Raw genomic sequence first — 24,627 nt, forward strand, 5'->3', positions numbered from 1 at the left:
ACTTTACTCCTAGCGAGGATCAACATTATATCATGACTGGGTTGCATTACGAATTCTTTTCTCGCCTCCTTGTCAAGGTTGATTTTTTCGTTCTGGTTAGAATAGGAAGTTTTGGACGACGATCAGACGTATCCTGCGTCTCGATAAGCGGCATAACATAGAATGGTCTGATTCTAATGGGATGCTTACACTAAGTTCAATCTGCTGATTTAAGCTCTCAGCCACAAGTCTCAACTGCAACTTGTTACTTACTGTCTTTGGGAGCTGGAGAACATGCATAATTAATTACCGTCCCCGTCTTAACCGGCCTTGAGAAAATGTCCCCCGAGCGCCCATGTCGCGCTATGCTGCCCTGCAAGTGTTACCTATTTTTAGAAATATAAACAATGCCACGAAACCGACCCTTTTTATATAGTTCATGCAGCATCGGCTAACCCTCATGCTTTATACACCCCAGGGCTTCTGAGACGCCGGGAACGCAGCATGACCTTCCGAATCACTTGTCGAGCGATTATCCTGCGTGATCTTGATCTGCGTCGTCCGAGTAATTCCCTGCCCATTGTTGGCATTATCCCGCAAATACTCCGTCGATTCAGATCCTTTGAGTGTTCCCAATGGCACGCCATCCTCATCTAGCTTGTAGTAAGACTTGGGGCCCGTAGACGAGAGCTGTGAACCCTTTGTTCCACTTTTGCCATATCGGTCTCCAGTATTAGGGTTCGTGGGGGCGGTGCTCATGCCGAATGCACGCTTGATGTTGCGGATAACGCCGGCTTCTTTGAGAATCTTGGGGATACACGGGACGCAGACGACGAAGAAGCCGCAGGTCATTTCGGCGGTTGCCCAGAAGACGAGAGGGGCGAGGGCGTAGAGAGCATCGGCGGCTTTGCCGTACTTGACTGTGACAGCCAGTCTGAAGGCGGCGGATACACAGGCCCTGTACAACATGTTAGTAGCGGTTTCCTGAGCTGGCAACATTCACTTACAGGAGACCGAGACCGAAGATAACCGATACACCCATCCTCTTCTGCCAAGACATCTTCAACTTCCAGATAACCTGCTGGGGCAGTAAAAAGATGGCAATATCGCAGCACAAGTGGATCGTAGCAGACGCGACCTGCAGCTTATGCAAGTCCCAGCATTTGGCGTCTGGGATTCTAAAGTCCCAGATGGCCTCGTGAGGGTTGCACTGCATGTTCAGAGCAACGACAATTGCGGTATTGGATGTGGCCTGGACAAAGCCAATGGCTATACAACCCCACCAGAAGATGCTCTTTGTTCGTGTGCCGAAAGGCACGAAGAGGCGACACCATTCAACGAGGATAGCGATTTTAAGAAACGGGAGGACGAAGGAGTAGCAGACTCCAAAGATGAGAACCCACTGATATGTCAGCCTTTATGGTTATGTAGTTTTGGTAAAGGATACTCACGTAGTTTGTGGGAATTACATCCTTGAGACGGACATTCCATTGATGCACGAAATATCCAGGCGTATCCACCATCTTGAACGTCGCATAGGCAGCACCCCAGTAGTTGCCCTTGATTCTGTTAGATATAATGTAAAGTACATTCAAAGGATCAAACGTACATATGCCAAGGTCATGAGAACTTCAAAATCTGTTTAGCGACGACTCAGGAAGGATCAGACGCGCTACTCACTCTCTTCAGTCTGAAACTTCTTCAGCAGATATACTCGCCCATAAGCTCTCAAAAGGAAGCATATCGTGGTAATCACCGCGCAGATAATCAGAACAGCATAAGCCAGGCCATTCTGATTTGGGGGATCATTCAGATTTGACACCTCGCCCTTCGGAGGTGCAAGGGCCGGTCCATCTAGATCAAGTGTAGCCATGATGGAAGCACAGGACAATAATAAGGTCTCTTGATCTTCAGGCACGAGAGGTCCAGGAACGAGCTGACTTTTAACGATCCTACGGAAATGCTCTAGTCCCCCATGTTAAGGAGAGTTTGGTACGGACCGTGGCGAGCTTCAACCCCGGTATTTCGGGTCGGGGAGGTGAAACAGTAATTACTTTTGGACCCGATACTATACAGTATTGAGCACTTGCACCTTCCTCTCCTACAATAACCCTTGTTGATTAGACAAAAAATCCCATTCATCACCATAAACGGAAGAAGGAGGTGTAGGGCAAGGTGTCAATCTTGTTGGCGGAAAGCCAGCTGGCGACGGGGAGAGTGGCGAGTTCGACAACCACGTGTAGAAGGGATTATTTTGATGGCGCGACATGGTTGGAAAACGCGTTCCACATTGCATACGCGCGGTGGGGTCATGCGTTAGATCACGATAGCAGATACTTAGCTTTGCCGCTAATTCCCCCGCTATTTGAGAGTAGACTCCTATCTGCAACTATCTAGTATAGGGTAGCGGCTCGAGAAGATGTGGATTTTCCCTCGAGATTAGACGATCACATGATACATATGTAATATGTCAATTATTTCAACTTTAGAAATGTGTGATTTGATTTGATTGAAAGGAAGAATTTGACGATTTGATTGATTTGATTGGGGTGATTGATTGATTGAGTTGACATATGATGAGCGCTGGACTCGATGCTGCTGTCCGGTCGAACGGCTGACTGGCATAGCCGGCAGATCAGTATCTGATAGTCCTGATTAAGCTGTACGATATCCTCCATTGCTGCTTGATGTTGCCTTCTTTATCTTGGTGATAGAAAGTAAAGATAAAGCAGTCTTGTTGTTTTCCTCTATTGATTGAAATCCCCTTTCCTCTGCTTTGCGCTAACCCCAAGCTGACGCTAGCTAACCCCAAGTGTGGGGTTGGGGTTATTTTGAACCAATCAGCTGCTCGTCTCAGCATCAGACGATTGAGCGTAAAAAATTAAGCGAGATTTTCCATTTTGGTGGCCGATTACTGTTCAATCGCCTCTTAATAGTTCCTAGGGTGGATCCGTAGCACGTGACGGTACGTTATCGCCAGAGATATAGCTCCCCGCCTGACAGAACCTTCACGTAGGGAGGAGGAGAAAGTGGGAAGTTTGGAGACAGCTGGCCAAATATCGTTTGATGTTTGGCGAAGTGGGGCGGCACGGATGAATATTTGGGGCGCGTCTCGGCTGTCGGCCAAACCCCACTAGCCGGGCATGGCTGCTGTTAAAAAGCGGCTAAAACCGAGTAGGAATACAACCAACCAACCAACCAGAACCTTCACGTAGCTCCTCGAGCTACGCCTTGTCAATAGAGCCTGACCTGCCCGCAGTGCCTATCCGTAGCAATAGATCCCGTTCCGCCTGAAGCGTTCCCCGTTCACCTGTATTCCCGAGACCAGCCCGTGACACTTCGCAGCGTATAACTCCGCGCCGTGTTCACCGGCTGCTCGTCCTTCTTCGCCTTGAGGCCCGCCTTCTGAGCGGCGCGGGCGCGCTCGTCTGCGGCCGTGTACGAGTCTGCGGCCATCTCGGTCGATCGAAGGCCTTTCTACGTGGTGTTTTTTTTCCTGTCTGGGGCTAGATAAGTTGCGGGGAACTTATTAAATGCACTTATCAGGCACTATTTCATGGGTCGCTTTTTGCGGGGGATAAGTCGTCACGTAGTCAGAGAATTACGACGTAATTGCGGGCACCATCGATAAGCGAGCGTGACAAAAATCCCTCACTTACTTAGGGTTAGGGTTACCTTACAGTATTGAACACCTACGGCTTCCTCTCCTACAACAATCAGTGTACGCGCCTCTATCCCCACTTCCTCGGATTTACGCCCGGACAGCCAGAAATTGCTTACGCACCCAAAAGACAGCCAAATCCAGACAACACATCTGCTTATGAGGTAGAATTGTGTACCCAAGTGTCTCCATTCTGGATTTTACAAAGAGAAGGTGGAAGTGTTCAACACTGTATACACGGCTACTTCATCAGATATTGGTGCCACTTCAAATGGTTCTTTTGGTCTCACTCGCAAATCCGTTCCTCACCACGACGGCAAATATCTCATCCACAACGTTTCCCGCAACCGCGTCTTTACGTGCCACGATGGCCATTTACGCCTCGAACCGACAAATGTCAAGGAGAGAAACGGCTTTAGAGGTTTTAAAAATATTGCTGAGGGGGCCTTTTTGGGGCATGATTTTTGGTGGGATTTCTGCGCCAAGGTCTACTTTGAGAAGCTGCCAATGAGCTATGTTCAGGCGCGTACACTGTGTTTAGATATACATTAACGATTGTTGTAGGAAAGTCGATACAGTGCTTTGACATTCGAGCCGACTTGCCTCCAGGAGGCCGCCCAGGGCGGGACCAATCGGTTAAACAACGGCAGATGCGGATACCTCCGGAGGTGTCCTTACGGATAACCACAGTCCCCTCTCGGCCCGTTGCCGCTCCTCCTTCGCGCGCTGCTTAGCTTCTCGTAGGAGTTTTGTCAATTCATCTATACTCAATGATCCATATGTCGTGGTGAGGATCGATTTCGAAGGGTGGATATTTGCGTCATAAACGTGTATTGTGCTCTGATGCATCAGAACACAATTAAAATGACCTAATTAAATCTAATGCATCAGAGCACAATACACGTTTATGACGCAAATATCCACCCTTCGAAATCGATCCTCACCACGACATATGGATCATTGAGTATAGATGAATTGACAAAACTCCTACGAGAAGCTAAGCAGCGCGCGAAGGAGGAACAGCAACGCGCCGAGGAAGCAGAGGAACAAACACGACTCACGACGCTTGACGAATACATTGCAGCTTGCCATGATTCCGTCTTCTCTCGCTTCGCCATCGAAACAGATCCAAAACTGACCTCAAAGGGCCCGTTGACCAACCCGCGTAACAAGTGGTGTCCTAAAAACCTCAGGCCATGGCCCAACTTTCTTCATCAACAGAAGGTCACCTTCGGTACACTGCACCATTCATTTCCTACCGAAAGCCGCCTTTTCGAGAACCGAAACTTCCTGGCCGGCATGGGGAACTGGGTCTCCCAACGACCGATAGGAGACGAGAAGACGCTCGAATATTTCCTACATAATAGCGTGGAGGATCCGGTTAGGGCCATCGTACAACAGCTTAAACAGGTCGAAGAGGTCGGCAGGGATTTTCAGATCGGAGATGGTGTCGTCTTTGAGAACCATCCCCATGCCCTCAGCGATGTTGCCGAAGAAGTGGTTGAGAGGGAGACCCCATCGACGCCACCGCGGACGCCGGACCACGGAATAGATCTCAACCAGTTGCGGCCGGATCAAATCTGCATCTATCGATCCGACAACACGCCGTCTTCCCAGCGCACAATGGTTTACGTTTCCGAGTACAAGCCGCCCCACAAGCTGACCGCTCCGCACCTTCGCGTCGGTCTCCGCCCCATGGACATCTACAGGGAAGTTGTGAACCGAAGGACGATTCCAACTTCTATTAACCCTGACGCGCGTTTCCAGTACCACGCGGAGAAGCTGACGGCATCTGCCATCACGCAGACGTATCACTACATGATTGAAAGCGGCCTTGGGTATGGTCTTCTTACTACTGGCGAGGCTATTGTGTTTCTCAACATCGACTGGGACGACCCTGAGACTCTGTACTATCATCTAGCAGAGCCTGGCCCGGAGGTGTCGGCACATCCAAACAACCTCCATATATGCACGGCTGTCGGTCAATATCTAGCGTTCACCCTCATGGCTCTCGGTGCGCCTGGAGAGCGACGGGAGATTAGCCAGGAGGAACGTCAAAAAGCTATGAATGGCTTGAAGAGGTGGTCTGAGGACTTCGAATCGACATTCCGTTCTATCCCAGAAAATGAACGATCGGTGTCGTCAGCCTACTCTCCTGGCCATGAACCTACCACCTACAAGGATGTCGATCGGTCGCCGGCCTTGCCGCGCAGAAGGACGCGTCGAACTGCCAAGTGCCAGATTGGCGAGGGGTCGTTGAGGAAGGACGGCAAGCCGGAGCCATCTGATGACGAGTCGGCATCCAGGCCACCGGACACGCCTACGCCAACTGGACGAAACACAAGACAAGGAACCAGGCGGAGCCGGCGACTGGCGTTGCGGCCGCCGCGCGAGACGGCGAGCAGGGTCGGCAGTACTGTACGCAGAAATGTCTTCTCGGGATGGTCAAGGGTGGTTTTCTTGACCCAAAGTGCCCGAACGTGGCGCTTCACTGCGGGAGCTGCGCTACCGCCCGCGCACGTCATCCTGTCGACCACAAGGAGTGGCTTCGCCTACTCCGGAAGCAGCTGGAACAGTCTCTCGACGACGGGATCAGGCCATTGGGGGAAGGTGGTGCGCGGGGTGTGCTTTTCCAAGTGACCCTACTTGCTCATGGCTACACCTTTGTCAGCAAGGGCACGGTGCGGGCTTTCATCAAAGATCTCCAGCACGAGGCTGCTGTCTACGAGCGTCTCAAGCCAGTGCAAGGCGTCCACGTGCCCGTTTTCCTGGGTGCGGTTGACCTTCGATCGATGAACAAGACTTACTACTACGACCACCGGGTCTACGTGGTGCACTTGACATTTTTGTCCTGGGGAGGCTGCAGCGTCGACGGAGCGCAGAGGGCTGGCGACATGGGCAGGTCGCTCGAAGGCGAGGCCATTCGGTCCTTGAGAGCCATGCATCGAGAGCGCGTGGTCCACAAAGACGTGAGGCTCGCAAACATGTTATTCAATCCCGAGACCGGCGGGATTATGGTGATCGACTTTGAACGGGCTTTGCTGCTCAACCCGCCTCGACGTCCGCTGGCGCAGCTGGTGCCGAACAAGCGAGCGTGGCAGTCGGAGACGATGGATGGCAAGAAGGTAACTGGTGATTCGAGCAAGCGAAGTCGGTCAAGTCAAAGCTTTTTAGAGGATATCCGGTTGGCAAAGACGGCGTTCTTGGAGTGGAATGCTAAGCCATAGGACACGGATCGCGAGAGCACTTTGCTAGTAAATCTACAGTCAATCACCCTAGGAACTATTAAGAGGCGATTGAACAGTAATCGGCCATCAAAATGGATAATTTCGCTCAAAATTTGGACTTGAATCGAGTGGATTGGGGCCCGGCTGTTTATTGGCTGAAATTAACCCCAACCCCATACTTGGGGTTAGCGCGAAGCAGAGGTCCAGATCTGCCTTGCGGGGTCCGTCGGAATGAGGACATTGATAAAATTGCCAACAGACTCCTAGGCTTTTTCGGAAATGCAGGTGTTTGATGTACTTCAAAGATATTGGGGACAGATAGAGCAGTGGTAAGCCGGGGAGGTCTACCTATATAGTGTGAGATTCCTTTGGGTCTAATCTCGACGGACTGCCAAAATATTGGTAGACAAACGCTCCGGATTCTTTTCGAGACTTCAGTTGCTGATTTAAGATCTCTGATCGAGGTGACCTGAGCTCTGTATCAGTGAGGCCTTACTAGATAACCTTCTGTCCCACTTGTTCCGGTGACAATGCACTAACAAAAGGAGATAAATTGGGGGAGTACCCAACATTTTCCATAATGATTCGTAGAATCTCGTTTGGCAGCTGCGAGATTATGTCTGACATCTTCTCTTTGGTTCAGATAAGGCTCCTCGCGTCTTTTGGCAGCTTAAGAAACGAACAGGAATCAGGCTCTGTGTTGGGCCAGTTTTGTTGGAAAATCCGGGGATCCCCCTTCCTTTCAGGGTTTAGACTGTCAGACTGAAAGTCCTAGATTTAGAGTTCAAAGTCCTAGATGAAATCATCTAGAGATATAAACCCGAGAAGAACTCTCATATCAATAATGAACAATCAAGTTTTATAAAAAATACATTTTCACCCAGCACTACTGCGCAATATAAACATTAGGTTATGAGCCCGGGTTAGCAAACACCGGGTTTCTCTTCTGAATCAAAGAACCGAACTTTAACCTCATCCCAAAATGGCCTCACGTCGAGCCCCACCTTTCACTATGCAAACTCGCAACACCATCAGAGTGTCGCCTGCATCCGAATCGTCGCGATCTGGTGCTTCAGGTCAAGACCACACACCATCTTCAACCTATGACAGTACCACGGTCATCTCCGAAAAGAATACTCTTTTCCTTCCGCAAGAGCTCAAGCTAGGCGGCCCCTCCAATTGGGAGCAATATTGCCCAGCTCAGAAGGCCATTCTTCGGATCAATGGTCTCGAAGATGCTGTCTTTGGTGATTACCCTCCCGAGGAACAGCAGACAATGGATCAAAAGATCAGGGCGGCGAAAGCTGCCGTCTCCATCCGAGGTAACTGCACTGGAGAAGCACTCAGTCAACTGGTCGGGATTGAAAACCCCCAGGAGATGTTCAACCTTCTCCAGGCCTACTGTATTGGCACAGGCCCAGTTCTCCTGCAGACAACACTTTACCAGTTTATCCGGATCAAATCAAGCTCTTACGAGACAATTCCACAATTCAATGTCGATTTCGAACGACTCGTCAAACTTCTCCTCGAGCAAAAGGAACCAATCTCAGATACCCTCAAAAGGTGGTCTATCTGACTGCCTGTGAGAACGAGTACCCCGACTGGACTGCCAGACAACGGGCTCTCCTTCGCTCTGAGCATCCGCCAACACTACGATCAATGCAGCAAGATCTCATTGATGAAAACAGGTCATCAGATGACGATGACAGTCATGGTACTGCCTCTACGTACTGGGCCCACGGTAAAAAGACCGGGAGGAAGGGCCTAACCACAAGAAAGCAAGAGGCAAGTGGACGGAGGAGAGGCTCTTCAAAGAACCAGCGAGCCGCGAACAAGTTTAACCAGGAGACCAATCATCGAGTCGGCAAGCACAAGGATTATACCTGCACAAACTGCAAGAAGAGAGGACATCACGAAAATGATTGTTGGTTCGCCCATAAGGGTAAGCGGCCCGACTGGGCAGTCCGTCTCGCCAAGGAACTCATGGAGCATGATCGTCAACGCGACAACAGCAAGAATCTCCATATTAAGGAATCAAATCACATGACAGTCGAGCGATCTTTTCTGATTCTTGAAGACAGCGTCTCAGACGAGCCGCCTATGGACAATACAGAAACGTGTAAGGTCTCCCTTGATAGCATCTCTTCAACCGCAGAATGGCTGTTCGACACGGGTTCGTCAGTCCACATTTGCAACGACCAAAGACTATTCACAGTGCTGCAGCCTGCAACCCGAACGGTCCTCGTTACGGGCGGTGGGAAGGTGTACCCATCCGGTCGAGGGACAGTCAAAATTTGCTTCATAAACAAATGGGGCGATCAGGTCACAGTCAACCTCAAAGACACGCTATTCATCCCTGAGTTTCCGGTAAACGTCATGTCAGGGCTCAGGCTGTACAAGAACGGCGGCTGGATTGACGGTAACGACATATACGACCCAACAGGAGACGTCTTTGGTCTCCTCCGTATAGGAAGGGACGGTCTGTACGTCAACACTGAGGTCAGAGAGACAGCCGTTTCAAACCAGGCCGTCTCCGAACTCCAGCCAGAACCATGCAATCACCACATTGTTTCATCAAAGCAATGCCTGGATGTCGATCTTTGGCACCGAAGACTCGGCCACGTCAACGTATATCAGGTATCGCAGACTGCCAAAATGACGAGAGGAATGTTCTGCGACAGCCACCACAATCATGAGCCTTTCAATTACTGCCTCGCCTGCGATATCGCAAAGGCCCTACGATGGACTCCACGAAACAAACGGAAGCGAGCCTCCAAGGCCGGTTTCATCCATGTTGACACCTTCAAAGTCAATCCACCGGGTATTAGAGGCGAACGATGGGGAATGATTGCCACAGATGATAAACATCGAATGAGATGGGCCTACACATTCACGAGGAAGGGAATGGCTTCGGAACTTCTAGGCCAGCTCATCTCGAAGATACGAACTCAGTATGGCATCCGAGTGTACGCAATCCAGATGGATGGCGGCTCTGAGCTCTATGGTGCGTCTCTCAAGAACCTCGAGTACACCCACGGCGTCAAAATCATCAAGACGACACCATATACTCCTGAATTTAACGGAGTTGCTGAGCGCTCTAACCGCATCATCTTTGACAAAGTCAGAGCAACCATGGAATCGGAAAGAATCCCGATAGAGCTCTGGCCATTGGTCCTGGAAGATATGGTGCGCAAGACAAACGTGACAGCCACCAGGGCAATTGATGGCCTCACTCCCATGGAAAGCTTTCTCAACGAGGCCTTCCCCGGACAAGACAACAAGCCGGATCTATCCGGAGAACGAATTTGTGGCTCACAAGTCACGATACACATACCAAAAGAACGAAGATTGAGATCACACAAGTTTGGTCCAAGAGGAGAGGCTGGAATCTACCTATGCATGGAAGGTTCACAGATCTACACCTGCTGGGTGCCCTCTCGCAGAAAGGGACATCAGATCGTCCGCTCTGCAAATGTGAAATTCTACGAAAAGGTCGGGGAGAAAGAACTCCTGACCGAAACTGAGCATGATGTTGAGCCGGAAATCCGCAAGAACGGAGCTCCCATCTCAAGCCGGCCACAGTCAGTCACGGAGCAGACAGAAACTCCGAGCCCACGAAGGTCTGAAGTGAACAATCTTCAGCATGCCGAGGTGCATAATCCTCAGCATGGACAGACGACAACATCCATGACATCAGCTAAGCTGCCAGATCCCCGAAAAGAGGTGATCACTGAGCCCAAAACAATGACTGAAGCGCTTCAAGGTCCGCAAAGGGAGCATTGGCTCAGAGCAATACACAGTGAGCTGCGCAGTCTCCTCACGAAAGGAACTTGGCGCATGCTGGACCGCAACCAAGCTCACAATAGGCCACTTACAGTCAAGTGGGTATTCAAGGTCAAGAAAAAAGAGGACGGCAACCTGGACAAGTTCAAGGCGCGGCTGGTGGTCAGAGGCTTTGAACAACAGTTCGGCTTTGACTACAACCAGACCTTTGCCTCTGTTGCCAAATCGGCGACCTGGAGAATCCTCCTCACCGTTGCTGCCTGTCTTGACTGGGAAATTGAGCAGATGGACGTGTCGACGGCGTTCTTGGAAGGGGACCTCGACGAAGAAGTCTTCATCGAAATGCCGGAAGGACTTGTCGAGTATTTTGACCAACACCCAGAAGACCGTCCGCCAGGATTTTCAACTGAGAAGATCTGCAAATTGATCAAATCCCTCTATGGGCTCAAGCAGGCGCCTCGGCAATGGCAAAAGAAGCTGAAGGAGACCTTGGAATCCCTTGACTTCAGACAAGCAACGTCTGACACGGCCGTATATCACAATCCCACAACGGGAGTGATCATCATCACATATGTGGATGACTTCCTCATCATGGGCAGCAACAAGGAAGCAATCCAAGGGTACAAAGCCCGCCTGGGAGAGATCTTTACCATGACTGATCTTGGTCCCGCTAGCCATTTTCTTGGAGTAAGAATAACCCGAGACAGGAACTCAAGGCTGATCTACCTTTCCCAGGATGCATATTTTACCAGAATACTGAAGAAATTCGGCTTAGAGGATTGCCGACCGGTCAAGACCCCGATGGAGCGAAATTCACTCTCGACACTGCAACCAAGAGACAATGGCGACTCGGCTTCTCCAGAAGAACGAGAAGACTATAGCTCGAAAAACCGGCTCGTTGATGTATGGAATGACCCAAACCAGACCCGATTTAGCTTTTTCTTCTCTCGGTACTCTCGAGATACATGTCGAATCCATCACCAGCACATTCACGACTGATCAAAAGAAGTCTTCGCTATCTACAGCAGACAAGAGACCACGGCCTAGTGCTTGGGGGCGTCAAGAAAGATCCTGAATCCGCTTGGAGCATCACAGCTTGGGCCGACTCAGATTGGAAAGGCGACACCGTTACGGGAAGATCGACGTTCGGGTGGCTCGTTCAACTTGAAGGGTCTACAGTCTCATGGAGGGCCAAACGGCACGAAACAGTAGCACTATCGACCACTGAGGCTGAATATACAGCACTCTCCCAGTGTGCCAGAGAATTGGCCTGGGTTAGGAACCTCTTTTCTGAACTGCTCCTTCCGCTACATATGCCCATCCTACTGAACGGCGACAACCAGGGTTCCCTAAAGCTATGCAGAAACCCTGAGCTCCACCAAAGGACAAAGCACATTCCGTTAACCGAGCACCATATCCGAGAAGAAGTTGAAGCCGGGAACATTGATGTGCAATACGGTAGCACACACGAGCAGGTAGCAGACGGACTCACTAAACCGTTGAATGCAGTCAGTCATGGCCACTTTCTAGAAGCCATTCGAGTCAGTGCATGTCCGATCGAGGAAGCAGGTCGTATTATTTGGAGTACTGAAGTCCACGATGACTCTGTACCCTGAAGACAAGGTGGATGGGGGCGTGTTGGAAAATCCGGGGATCCCCCTTCCTTTCAGGGTTTAGACTGTCAGACTGAAAGTCCTAGATTTAGAGTTCAAAGTCCTAGATGAAATCATCTAGGGATATAAACCCGAGAAGAACTCTCATATCAATAATGAACAATCAAGTTTTATAAAAAATACATTTTCACCCAGCACTACTGCGCAATATAAACAATAGTTTGTCGAGGACCAGTCCCACGAGGAGGAACTCAGTCCTTGTGATGTAGAGATCGAAGCAGAGGCCTGGGGTCTGACTTCTCGCGATCTTGGTATTGCCCTTGGCCATCCTGACAAGCGAACCGAAGAGTTCGGCAGTGATTGCGTTGGTATTATCACTCGGATTGGTAGCAAATGCAACACCCCCCTTCGACTAGGAGACCGCGTCAGTATGATATCTCCTGGTTGTATGAGGAAGTATCCTCGAGCCAACGAAGCATGCGTCTTCAAAATTCCCAAATCACTCAGCTTTGAAGATGCTGCTTCGTTCACACTTCCTGGCTTGACTGCCTGCCACTCGATTCTCAATGTTGCTCGCTTGCGAGAGAATGACAAGGTCTTGATTCACTCGGCTGCGTGCAGTGCAGGTCAGATTGCAGTCAGCCTGGCCCAGGCCCTGGGTGCTCAAGTCTTTGCTACTGTATCAACAGCGGCTGAGGAGCAACTACTGGTTGACAACTTGGGCCTCGCAGCACGAAATATCATCGAAAGCAACTCCCCATCCCTTACTCAAGAGGCGATGAAAGTCACTGAGCGCGAAGGCGTTGATGTATTGCTAGACTTTTCCCGGAGCACACCACACACACCCCTATCTTGCATGGCAGATGGTGGACGTATTTTCAGTCTTGGTGTTCGCGACAAGTCAGAGGCCTCTACGATGGCTGCGGAGATCATGTCAAGAAATCTGACCCTCTCGTCCATTGATATCCTGCGTCTTAAGCCCAAAGTCTTGAGCCAACTCGCAGAAACAATGATTCAGCTCTTAGCTGAGGATCAGATCCAACCGCCCCAATCATTGCCAGCTTTCAAGGTATCCGGTATCAAAGAAGGTTTCAAGAAACTACAAGAGGAAGATACCGTCGATCGTGTGGTGATAACAGCAGAACGAGGGGATGTAGTTGCAGTAGGTCAATCTCAGGCTGGTTAGCAAGTTATTAGCTGACTCGCAACTTCACAGCAATTTTTTCAGGGCCGCCGCCCATGGACATTCGATGGTAATTCCACCTACTTAGTAGCTGGTGGATCTGGAGGCCTTGGTCGAGCCATCATTAGATGGATGGCTGAAAGAGGAGCTCAACACCTGATTGTCCCCTCTCGATCTGGTGCAACTTCGCAAGCAGCTGTACAGTTGGTAGAAGAGCTGACATCTCGCGGCGTCAATATTATCGCGCCCAGATGTGACGTATCCATCCGAGAAGATGCGGAAGTCATGCTAGAAGAATGTTCTCGGACCATGCCCCCCATCAAGGGCTGCATTAACGCCGCTATGGTTCTTCAAGATGCAATCTTCCAGAGTAGCATGACATTCCAGCAGTGGGAACTCACAATGCGGTCCAAGGTAAACACCTCAAAGAACTTGCACGAGCTTCTTCCCAACGACCTCGACTTCTTCATTCTCCTCTCTTCTCTGGCTGGTGTTGTTGGTCAGATGGCCAGCGCAAACTATGCCGGTGGTTGTGCATATCAAGATGCCCTGGCCAAATATCGGAGAGTGCAAGGACAAAATGCACTGTCTCTTGATATCGGATGGATGAGCAATATTGGCATCATTGCTGAGAAGGTGGCTTATCAGCGTCAGAGGCAGACGTCGAATGATATGCAACCCATCGATGACAAGGAGTTACTTGCTTTGCTGACTATATGTTGCGATCCGAACAATTCGATCGAGTTACCGTCCTTGTCTGAGGGACAAGTCCTCTTTGGTCTCCGAACACCTGCGGATATCCTCAGCGAAGGCCAGCAACCTCCAGCTCTGCTAGGACGACCTCTCCTCAGTACATTCTCATTCTTAGCGGGCAGCAACAATACTCCAGCTCAAATAGTTGACCACGCTGAGAACGCGAGAGATGTCTTTCAAAAGTCTTCAGATGCTGGAGAGCGGAAACAAGTGGTCATACGGGCCATAGCTGCCAAGCTCGCGCGAGCCATGTCCATCTCGCCTGATGACGTTGAGCGAAGCAAGCCGCTGTCTTCGTACGGAGTTGACTCGCTGATGGCCGTTGAGTTGAGGAATTGGATTAATAATGAGTTTAGCTCTACGGTGGCCGTGTTCGATATCATTGGCAGCGTGTCTATTGTTGGAGTTGCAGAGGTCGTTGAGACGCGAAGCTCGATCTAAAGAGCACTCTCAGTTCAGAATTATCAAGTGTAAAGGCATAGGCCTGTTTCCAATGCAGATGGAATACAAAAAAGAAACTTTGCATTGAACGCGAGGCAATGTTATAGAGTTTATTAACGTGGTTGATAAGCTTGCGTGACAAAAATCCTAGCCTTAAGACATCAAACCTCTTTAAAATAACCACAATCTATCTGATCAATTAAAACTACTCACTATACTCATCACCAGAGGCTGGAATATCTACCTTACAGGTCCTTGCATTATGCCCGGTCTCGCCGCATACACCACAACGCCGAACACCCGGTCCGGCCGACCTCCTTCGCCCACCACTCCTCAATGATTCGGCCACTACCTGCGTATCAACATCCATCTGATCAATTACTTGTGATGCCTCCTCTACAGTCATAATCCCTACTTTCTGTAGTCGAGTCTTTTTAGCCCTCCGGCGTCGGCTTAATATCCTATTTGCTTCTTCAAGATTCTTTAACCTAGCCTCTACTAAGGCTAGTTGATATAAAGCTGCCTTTGTTGCTTTAGTACTAGACTTTAAAGCTTTAATAATTGACTCTGGTGAGCTACTTTTATGCCTTCTGATTCGCCTTTCGAGGTATTCAGACTGAGATTGGGCCTCAATTGCTGTTGTTGGGGTCGTTGAAGTCCAAGGGGTTGATGGTTCAGTAGCCTCCCCGGGAGGTGTTGGAGTCCGTAGCTGCACATCAAGCTTTGAGATCACATTTTCCGGGTTAAAAGGAGCAAGTCCGGCGCCTTTAAAACCTCCCCGGATATTACTTTTAGTGAAAGTAGCTTTAAAAGCGGCGTAAAATGCATCAAAGAACTCGGTCTTGGAAATATGAGTTATAGAGCATCTGATCAGATGCTCTATTTGTCGACCATAAGCTTGTTTTAACACAGCAAAGCACCCAACATCAAGAGGCTGGAGTAGATGAGATGCATGAGCCGGCATACAGAGCGTAATGATCTTGTTCTCCTCACAATATCTCTCGAAATTGGCGGAGTGGTGGCTTTCATGGCCATCAAGGATCAAAAGGCGATAGACACCAACTGATCGGTTGCTTGTTGATCGATCAAAGTGCTTGAGCCACTCAAGACCTAGCTCGTTATTTGTCCATCCATTTCGGCTCGTTGCAATAACCCAATCGCCGGGAAGATCGCATTCTCGGTACCAATTGGCAAGGTGATATTGGCCGGTACCAATAAGAAACGGCGGGATCAATTGACCTTCTGCATTGATCGCTTGGATTGCAGTAATCCATTCACGGTTTCCAGGCTGTACTGATTTTGGCCTCCCTTCGGACTGTATAATGCCCATCATAAAGCTGGTCTCATCAAAATTCCACATATCATCTGATCGGATACCGTATTTCGCAACTGTATTTGCCACGAGCCTAAAACAGTTACGAATAATTGTGGGATCTTCGCATTTACTCTCTGATAGTCATATTTGCGAAATAAACGCGTCTTTAGCTATCAATTGTGCAATTAGGGATCGGGTTGGGAAAATCTTTCATGTCTTAGTCAAATTCGAACGTCGGCCAGAAAATACAATTAAAATCCGTTAAAAATCAATCACAGCAAAAGGTAAGGTGAAAGTAACATGCAGCGGTAGGCAAAAGCGTAATTAATCTTCTGATATCTATTATTGACATTTTAATTGCTATTTGCGGCGTATATCCTGCTTTCTTTTGCATCTTTCATGGTCAAATCTATCCCAGACTAAACCACACCAAAATGTTGCTTACGAAATAACGGTACACCCTTGTCGATGGCTTACAGCAGTAGCCAATGACATTACGAATAAACGCGGACGCAATCCTTGTCAGTCTCCTCGAGCCAATACGATAAAGAATAAACGCGGACGCTGGTTCCACTCGATATCCCAACCCTGAAGAGTGACACGAAGACACGTGAATCTCAGGGTTGGGAGTAAAGCCGTGTTTTGAACATCAGCATAGGTTCCATAATAAAATCCATGGCTTCTTTACCCAGTCTCCCTGCCCCGTTAAAGTATCAATGTTCCAAGACCTTCCGTCCGGGATCTCCCACCTATCCGACGAGCACGCAGACCATTATGCATTTACGTGAATCCGTGTGCTCTGTATTCACTCAGCCTTACTTCAAGACGCACTATGCTATGTTTGAGAGGCGAAGCCTAGATGGGCTCTTTATATTCTATCGAAATATGTCGACTTTGCTTATTATTACATTCACACGGTAGAACTCGGCTAGATAAGAATCTCCGACTGATCCATATATATGAGCATTATATAATCATCATAGCACGACCACTTGGGTTGTCCAGACGAAGATGCTCATCGCAACGAATAGAACGGCCAGGAAGGAATATAGCTAATAGGAGCGTAGTATGCTACTGACTGCTTAACCTATCTATGTATAGATTATAGAAACCACAAGATATACGCATATGCTACTACTGAGTGCCCTTACTCTTTCGGTCTGTAGCTAGTAATTATGCCTCCCATGCTGCTACTACACGTAAAGGGAGACACATAAAACGATACCTAATGTAAGTTGCGGCAGGAGGCGATATCATCTCCTCATGTCCCACCCATGCCACTTAACGCCACTTCATTTCCATCACCTATATCCTTGTAAGTAAAGACCAATCACTTCACCCGGCAGTCACATAATACGCTTCCCCTTTGTCGACAACAGTATAAACGTAAAAGCAAAGAGACCAGGCATTAAAACTCTATAGAGATAAATGTCAACATCTATATACACAAAGTAAATAATAAACAAATAAACAAACCGACAGGTAGGCCGTGATATGTTCTTTCCTTTGCCTATGGCGCAGATAGACAGATACGAGATTCATCATATTACATTCCCTTGATCATCACTTCCTCAAACTGAAATCGTCACGTATCATCAATCATAATGGGTCGCCGTAAGCTCTCGGAACAAGAAAAGGCAGAAAGAGTCATTCAGGAGCGGGATCGAGGAAGACAACGCCGGTTGAATGCCCGCCAAAACACCGAGACACACAACACTGATATCCGCCCTCACCACACAACCACACCCACGAGCAATGCACCTATAGAAATTATATCCGAAGGTACTGAAGTTTTAAGTATACTTAATTCTCTACTTGAACTTTCACTCCCTCTCTAGAAGCAGGACATAAATACTTGCCAGCAGATAAAAGGTAGCTGATGCATTACCCTAGACCTGTTAGATAGCGAAACGATCTTGCGAACGGATACCTCTCCACGACCGGAAGCGCCACTACGATCGATCGACGAGCAGGCATCATCACTATCATCATGTCTCAACCCTATTCGCGTCTCGGTCGCGTGTGGTGCAACACTTACCAGTGGGCAAATCGCGACTGGACAAGACGAGATGGAAGAGATCCTCTCGGCAGTCGAAGCACCAGAGTCGCGTGCGTTTCCACAATATGATGATGAAGGAAATTCTATTAGACCTGGCCGTCCACAGATAGACCCCGCCGTGTCGCCGCGTGAGCGAACGCGTGCCCGCGTCCAACGACGTCGCGACCAGCAGCACCTCACAAGGGCACAGCAGATCGTCCAATGGTTTGCCGACTCGCAAGATCCCCCGCCTACCTTGGAGTTCTCTGCCTTGACCTTGCGCGATGGCCCGGCCCCTTCGTCGGTTCCTGACGAGGCTGTGGAAGACGGCGAGGGCGATGGCAGATCGGAGAGCTTCGGCTTTGACAACGATGTCGCGTTAGGTCCGACGTCCCCAACGCCTCCAGCACCTCCTGCCTCTACTCAGCGGGACAGTCAACCACCCCGGCGTAGAAGCTCTCTCCCGTCTACGCCGACCTTCCCGGTGTCGCCCGATGCAGCTGCAGTATCTTCTTCACTCGGTACAGACGATCCAGTCCTCAGTGGCTTCCTCGAGGCAATCCGCCAACAAGACACAGCCGGCGGCCCCGACTTTCTACTCGCACAGAGCGACGCGTATGACCAGATACTCCGGAAATTCTTCAGCCATCGATGTGACTGTACGTTACTTCGCCAATCCATCCGTCTAGAGTGACTCTGTGAATTATTTACTCACGTTCTAATCTCAACCAGGTCCAGAACCACGCGCGCGTGAAGAGCCGGAACATACCTCCACCCTTCCCGAATACGTCCAACACATCAGCCGTGCTCTTCCTCCCTTGCCTACCATCTTTGCGGGACGCGATGAGGCCTGCGATCTCCGTGCTTCCTTCCCACAATGGCAGAGCTTCCTCTCCGACCAGCCGGCCGAGCCGCTGTCCTTCCGCAAGACACAGGCCTCGCTGTCCCAAGACGCCGTGACCATCGCGCGACAGTGGGATGTCGACAGTGTCTGGTTCGGGGCTAGGAGCCTGTCAGCCATCCGAGCCCCCAATCAGTTTCGACTCTCCTTCTTCTCACCTCACACGAGTAACATCTCCACCGCTCAAGTGATACAGCCTCATGGCCTGGACCTGGCACATACGCGTCACACCACCATCGGCACCTTCACCACCGCCGGCGTCCGCTTCTCCGTCTTGATGTTCTTCCCTAGCGGAGCCCTTCGCAAACACGAGCCTCCGCCAACAGCCTCTCCCTCGCACGATTCAGGGATCTCTATGATGAGATCATCCTCCCGGCCGTCCGCGAAACTGTCCCTATCCACGTGCGACAGGAAATCCCCGGTTCATACGACCTGATCTACGCGAAGTCGCGCGCCTATCAGGAAAAGCCAGGTGCTGGTCGCTGGAGCGCCGAAGACGAGAGTCGATCGTATCGTCTGGCATACGGCATCCCAGCCAGTGTCCTCCCGCAGTTCTGGGCGGCAGTTGTGAGGAACGCGAATCGGCATCGGGTCCAGAGCAAGAAGGGGGACGCAGTTCCCTACTTCCAAAACCCCCGTCTCCTCTTTCAAGCCCACGATCTGAAGAACATGTTCGCGTCGGAGAGCCTTCAAGACAGCTTGGGTCTGTTTCGGGATAGTATATTAGCTGGCCTCGACCCGAGCCAGATCGACATGCACTCTTGCTGGCTAGATGTGGGCATGCGAGATCATGTCCGCATGCCGCCCACGTCGTCGAACAGCGAGAGCCAAAATCACCATCATCACCATGAACCGTGGACGCTTCTTTGGAAGAGCGACTGCTGCCGTCATCTCCACGACCAGGTAGTCGGTGTAGCCCCAGAAGCTCCGATGGAGGCCACTTACTATCGGCCCTACCTCCTCCGGGACATAGGCGGATACTACGTGAGGGCGAAGTCGACTCGGAAATCGAACCCTGGCCACCCAGAAGCCAGGTCACCCGGCGTCATTCGGGCCAAGGCGTACAACTGTAGCAAGGAGCTATTCGGCGTCATGTTCAGCGATTACCAGCTCTTCAGCTCAGGTTTTCTGCCGCTTCTCGCCTTTGGCGAAGGGATGCTGAAGGACCTGGCCGCCACGGATCAAAGTCGCCAGCGTGCATTTGTCTCGCAGCTCAGCCGCTCCCGCATCCTGGATGCGTGGGACGCTAATAAGCGGCATATGAGAGCTGTCTCGTCGTTGAAGAGACATTCCGACTTTGGAATTCGGAAGAGGTCACCCTCCGGCTCGATGTCATCTTAGCCATGTGGGTTGGTGGTAGGCTAGAACCGAATCAAAGCCCCCATACGGGCCCAATGTGCTGGGAAGTTCCTCTCGCTCCTCCTCCTTCTTCTTCGTCATCATCTTCATCTTCGTCTTCTCCTTCCCCTCCCATCGTCGGAGAGGAGCAGCATTGGCCTTTCTGGGTGATTCCGACCCAGATGCTAACCGCATTCGTGTCTGCACAAGCTGCCCGTTTTATACTTCCGCTCGATCACATCTTCTCCGAGGTAACGATGGCATCATCGTCGGCTGCTCATTCAACTTCCTCGCCTGATCCTGCTCGGCAGATACTCTCATTCTATACCGCACAGCTCTTCTGTCGTCTCCTGATTCATGCTGTCAGCAGCGAGCGACAGTATAACTTCGATAACTGGATATGGAAACCAACCTGGCAGGTCAAGTGTCGCAGCCCTAGAAGCGGTCGTCGCAAGGAGCGGAGGGGTCTCGGTCTGGACGACTCTATCCGCTCTTCCGGCACGCTCTGGATCCCTCATAGCCACTTCGATTGGCGGAGAGGTCACATCTCGCTCGAGCTGCTGGTGAACATCTACATGTCTCGAAGCCCCCTTCAAGCTAAGCTAGCCCACCAGGCCAATGTTCAAGCACTTGCCACGAACCAAGTGACCACCGAGTTACTGTTCCAACGGCTAGTTCGAAATGCTCGGACAGAGTACGATCGGGGGCGCAACCGGGACGCAGAGATTCTTGCCGACCGTGCCGTCGCTCTTGCGGTGGAAGAGATCGCCCGTGCTTATCATCAGCACTTCCTCGCCAAGCTGCACTCGTACTGGGATCGACTCCGAGGTAAGATCGGACGCCAGAAACTGCCGGTCCTGGATCTGTTACAGCAAGCCCAGGAGGAATCGGCAGCCGAGACTGGCCGTATCCCCACTGCCCAGGCTGTTCACGGCATCTACGCGGAGGCATGGGACAAGTACCGTCAAGTTACAGCGGATGATGATAGCGACGGCGACATCAATACATCATCATCCTCATTGCGATCTACTCTGCCTGAGGAGCTGCCTTGTTGGATGACTACTCGTCGGCGTCTACCTCCCAAGAACAGCTGGTCTGGCTTTCTCTTTGACCAGATCTTCTGCCGCCCCAAGCCACCAACCTGGAATGCACTCTTCTTTCTCCAGCTCTACCGAGGATTCAAGGAGTTTTGGCAGGATACATGTGCGCCGTTGGGCCCTTTCGATGGTCGCTTCAGCCGCCAGATCGGGTACTATATCCAGATTGCATTCAACTGTGACCACACCAAGGAAGTCGGTACCAGTCATGCTCAGGGCACCTGGTACCACGCCAAGCCACCCTTCTTCCAGATCGTCTGCCCTTCGAACGCCGTAGCTCCATCCGACGCCATTGCAAACGCGCGTTGTTCTATGTCTCCTTTCTTGCCGGCCCGACTTGGGGTATAGATAAGGATGTCAACTTTATCGTCCCATGGTCTTTCAACAAAACATCCCATGGTAGTAGCAACGAGTGTGACATCTTCCATGTGCCTGTGGCTGAAACACATATCTCGAAGACAATTGTCGAGGATACGGTAAGCCAGCCAACCATCCTGCTGCCCACCCGCGATACTATCATCGGTTTGCTCGATGCTATAGAGACTCTTACTGGTCACTCTTCAAACATTGCAGAACGTCTATCGTGGACAAAACGTCGACTCAATAATCAGGGCGATCAATACGACCTCCGTAGTCATCTCGCGGCCAGGCATCGGGAAGTGGGGCCATCGACAGAGAGCCAGTCCCTCCTGGACAGTGAAGTAAATAGTGTGGCCGTAAATAAGACGATATCATATTCAATATCGTATTGCCTGCACGGTATTTTTATACCGTGCAGTGCAAGCAACACCGGAAACCGTGTAGTACAGTGCATGGTCGTTCAAATATCGTATAAATATGATATCAAATATAGTACAAATACTATGTAATTAGATCAATATGAGGTCTCTCCCCATATATGAAGCAGTATGAAGATCCCAATTTACAGAACTTTTTACTAATGAAGTGTAACCTGGTTAGGACGTTGATCTGCACTCGGCTGATGCCGATAGTAATAACACCACCAAATAATGGCCTCGCTACAAACTCCTAAGTGTTTGAGTATGTAACAAGCTCGACAGCTCTCTGAGAGCTTTCAGTTCTTCTTTTCTTTAATATAATCAATTTGTTGGTTCCCAAGAACACTTCTGAACGAATAAGGCCTTTGCCCCTTACACGAAGCGTGTCAGCTCCTGAATCTTTCCCTACTTCATCAACAAGTCTTATTCTACGAAATAATGACTTCTCAGCGCCCAGGCATTAGCGTTTCCTTCACGGCTACATCATCCCAGACTTCCCTAGCCCCTGATTCGTCGGTTATCAGCGACAACGGAGATTCTGATGTCGGAGAGACATCTATTTCACCGTTGTTAGCCTCTCAATTTAAGAAGAAGAAGCGTACGTCGAAGATATGGGATCATACGCCCTTTGGAAGGAATCAGATCGTCCGTAATACGGAAGGTCAGATTATATGGTGTTGCAAGTACTGTAAAGGGAAGCCTGCCGAATATCTCGAAAATGGAGGCACGGCACACATCTACAAGCACCTTAAATCTCACACTACTCTCCATATATTAACGCCTAATGAAGAAAGGGCTGCTAAAACACGGAATCACCTTGAGGAAGCCTTCTCACGGATGTCTCAGAACACGAATCCCCTCAAACGCCGTCGACACGATGACGAAACGACAGATCTTGACGCTGATAAATTTGAGCAACTGTATGTAGAGTGGATTGCAGACTGCGGGATTGCACTTCGTATGCCAACAAGAGAAAGCTTTCGAGCGTAAGTGCTCTAACATACTTAATATTAATGGTTCATATACTAATCTTATGCCCTTTTAGCTTGCTCAAATTCCTCAATCCTGGAGTTCTCTCGATTTTACCTACATCACATCAAACGATTCGCGAGTGGGTGGTGCGAACGTTTGGGACGCAAAAACGACGTATACGACAAGTTCTCCAATCAGCTATCTCAAGAATACACTTCACCATCGATATATGGTCCTCTCCAAATAAGCTTGGTATCCTTGGTATTGTTGCACACTTCATTGATAGTAATGGCGAGCTGGTTTCATATTGTGTTGCTTTACGAGAGGTACATGGCAGGCATTCAGGAGAGAATCAGGCCCATATTGTGATGAATGTCGTCGAGGACTACGGAATTGTCACCCAGATTGGATACTTTGTTTCCAGACAATGCAGACTCGAATGATACGTTGATGAACTCTCTACAGAAATGTACGTCTCTATCCATTTATTGAGAGAACAATACTAAGGATTAATAGTGTTGAATGAGAGGCACAATATCATATACGACGCGAAACATCACCGCCTTCGTTGTAACGGTCATACCATTAATCTAGCAGCGCATGCGTTCATGTTCCCAAAAACCGCACCCGGCGAAGCCCCTACGAAAAATCAGGTTAAAAAGGATACTACGAACGAATATATCAAGCCTTCAGACGCTGATATATTGAAGTGGAGGAAGGCTGGTCCTCTTGGCAAGCTCCACAACATCGTTGTCTTTATCCGATGTAGTCCACAACGGATACAGAGGTTTAAAGAGATCAGTGAGAAAAAGGGTCTTCTTCGTGACAACGATACAAGATGGAACTCAAAGTACTACATGATTGAGAGAGCCATTGAGCTCGCTGATCAAATTGATTACTATTGCTCAAAGGAGAAGGACCTTAAGCTTGATTCGCGTATGTTATATACCCAATTGAGAGGACAACACTAATAGTCTCTAGTTTCCGAACAAGACTGGGCTGAGCTGGAAAAAATTTGCAACTTCCTCAAATCATTCACCGATGCCACCAAGGCTGCAGAAGGTCACGCGCATGCAATCGATCGAACGCTACCCATAATGGACTTCCTGCTTAGCAAATTTGAGGCTGCACGAATCGAGTACGCAGATGACGCTTTTATGGCGCCTTGTATTGATGCTGGATGGGCGAAACTCGACGCATATTACACTCTTACAGAGCGGTCATCTGCTTTACAGAGCGGTCATCTGCTTATGTTGGAGCTATTATCCTCAGCCCTCATCGTAAGTGGCACTACTTTGACACCGCCTGGGAAGAACATCCTGAGTGGATTGAGAGCAATAAGACTGCCGTAGAAGATCTCTGGAAGTCTCGTTACGCACCAGTCGCCAAGTCAGCGGAGTCGTCAGCCCAGTCCTTGGTTGAAAAGCCACTAGCGAAGAACTCGTTTCTGGCATGGGAAGACGAACATGAGGATTCCGAGCTTCCTACCCTATTCGACGAGTATCAGAACTATATATCAGCCCCAAGAATCAAAGTCAAGGATGTAC

The 24,627-nt window shown here is 49.8% G+C and overlaps 6 protein-coding genes across 6 annotated transcripts; 4 read left to right on the top strand and 2 right to left on the bottom strand.

Moving 5' to 3' along the window:
* Positions 1-444: 444 nt before the first annotated feature.
* Positions 445-1,852, bottom strand: FPOAC1_003972 (uncharacterized protein; the record flags this gene model as incomplete). The annotated part of the gene is made up of 5 exons (XM_044848527.1): positions 445-937; positions 987-1,381; positions 1,431-1,538; positions 1,589-1,608; positions 1,660-1,852. The coding sequence occupies 5 exons, from the start codon at positions 1,850-1,852 to the stop codon at positions 445-447; spliced, it is 1,209 nt and encodes a 402-aa protein (XP_044707236.1).
* A 1,433-nt stretch (positions 1,853-3,285) lies between these two features.
* FPOAC1_003973 (uncharacterized protein) lies at positions 3,286-4,015 on the bottom strand (the record flags this gene model as incomplete). Its single annotated transcript, XM_044848528.1, has 2 exons — positions 3,286-3,456; positions 3,950-4,015. The coding sequence occupies 2 exons, from the start codon at positions 4,013-4,015 to the stop codon at positions 3,286-3,288; spliced, it is 237 nt and encodes a 78-aa protein (XP_044707237.1).
* Positions 4,016-4,522: 507 nt separating this feature from the next.
* On the top strand, positions 4,523-6,867 carry FPOAC1_003974 (uncharacterized protein; the record flags this gene model as incomplete). Its single annotated transcript, XM_044848529.1, has 2 exons — positions 4,523-6,058; positions 6,112-6,867. 2 exons carry the CDS (start codon positions 4,523-4,525, stop codon positions 6,865-6,867), a joined length of 2,292 nt encoding a protein of 763 aa, XP_044707238.1.
* A 5,826-nt stretch (positions 6,868-12,693) lies between these two features.
* FPOAC1_014146 (uncharacterized protein) lies at positions 12,694-14,640 on the top strand (the record flags this gene model as incomplete). Its single annotated transcript, XM_044858468.1, has 2 exons — positions 12,694-13,425; positions 13,480-14,640. 2 exons carry the CDS (start codon positions 12,694-12,696, stop codon positions 14,638-14,640), a joined length of 1,893 nt encoding a protein of 630 aa, XP_044707239.1.
* Positions 14,641-18,024: 3,384 nt separating this feature from the next.
* Positions 18,025-20,235, top strand: FPOAC1_003975 (uncharacterized protein; the record flags this gene model as incomplete). The annotated part of the gene is made up of 3 exons (XM_044848530.1): positions 18,025-18,652; positions 18,726-19,173; positions 19,221-20,235. 3 exons carry the CDS (start codon positions 18,025-18,027, stop codon positions 20,233-20,235), a joined length of 2,091 nt encoding a protein of 696 aa, XP_044707240.1.
* Positions 20,236-20,489: 254 nt separating this feature from the next.
* FPOAC1_003976 (uncharacterized protein) lies at positions 20,490-21,677 on the top strand (the record flags this gene model as incomplete). The annotated part of the gene is made up of 1 exon (XM_044848531.1): positions 20,490-21,677. The coding sequence occupies one exon, from the start codon at positions 20,490-20,492 to the stop codon at positions 21,675-21,677; it is 1,188 nt and encodes a 395-aa protein (XP_044707241.1).
* Positions 21,678-24,627: the final 2,950 nt, after the last annotated feature.

Source organism: Fusarium poae, chromosome 2 (genome assembly GCF_019609905.1).
Source record: "Fusarium poae strain DAOMC 252244 chromosome 2, whole genome shotgun sequence".
NCBI lineage: Eukaryota > Fungi > Ascomycota > Sordariomycetes > Hypocreales > Nectriaceae > Fusarium > Fusarium poae.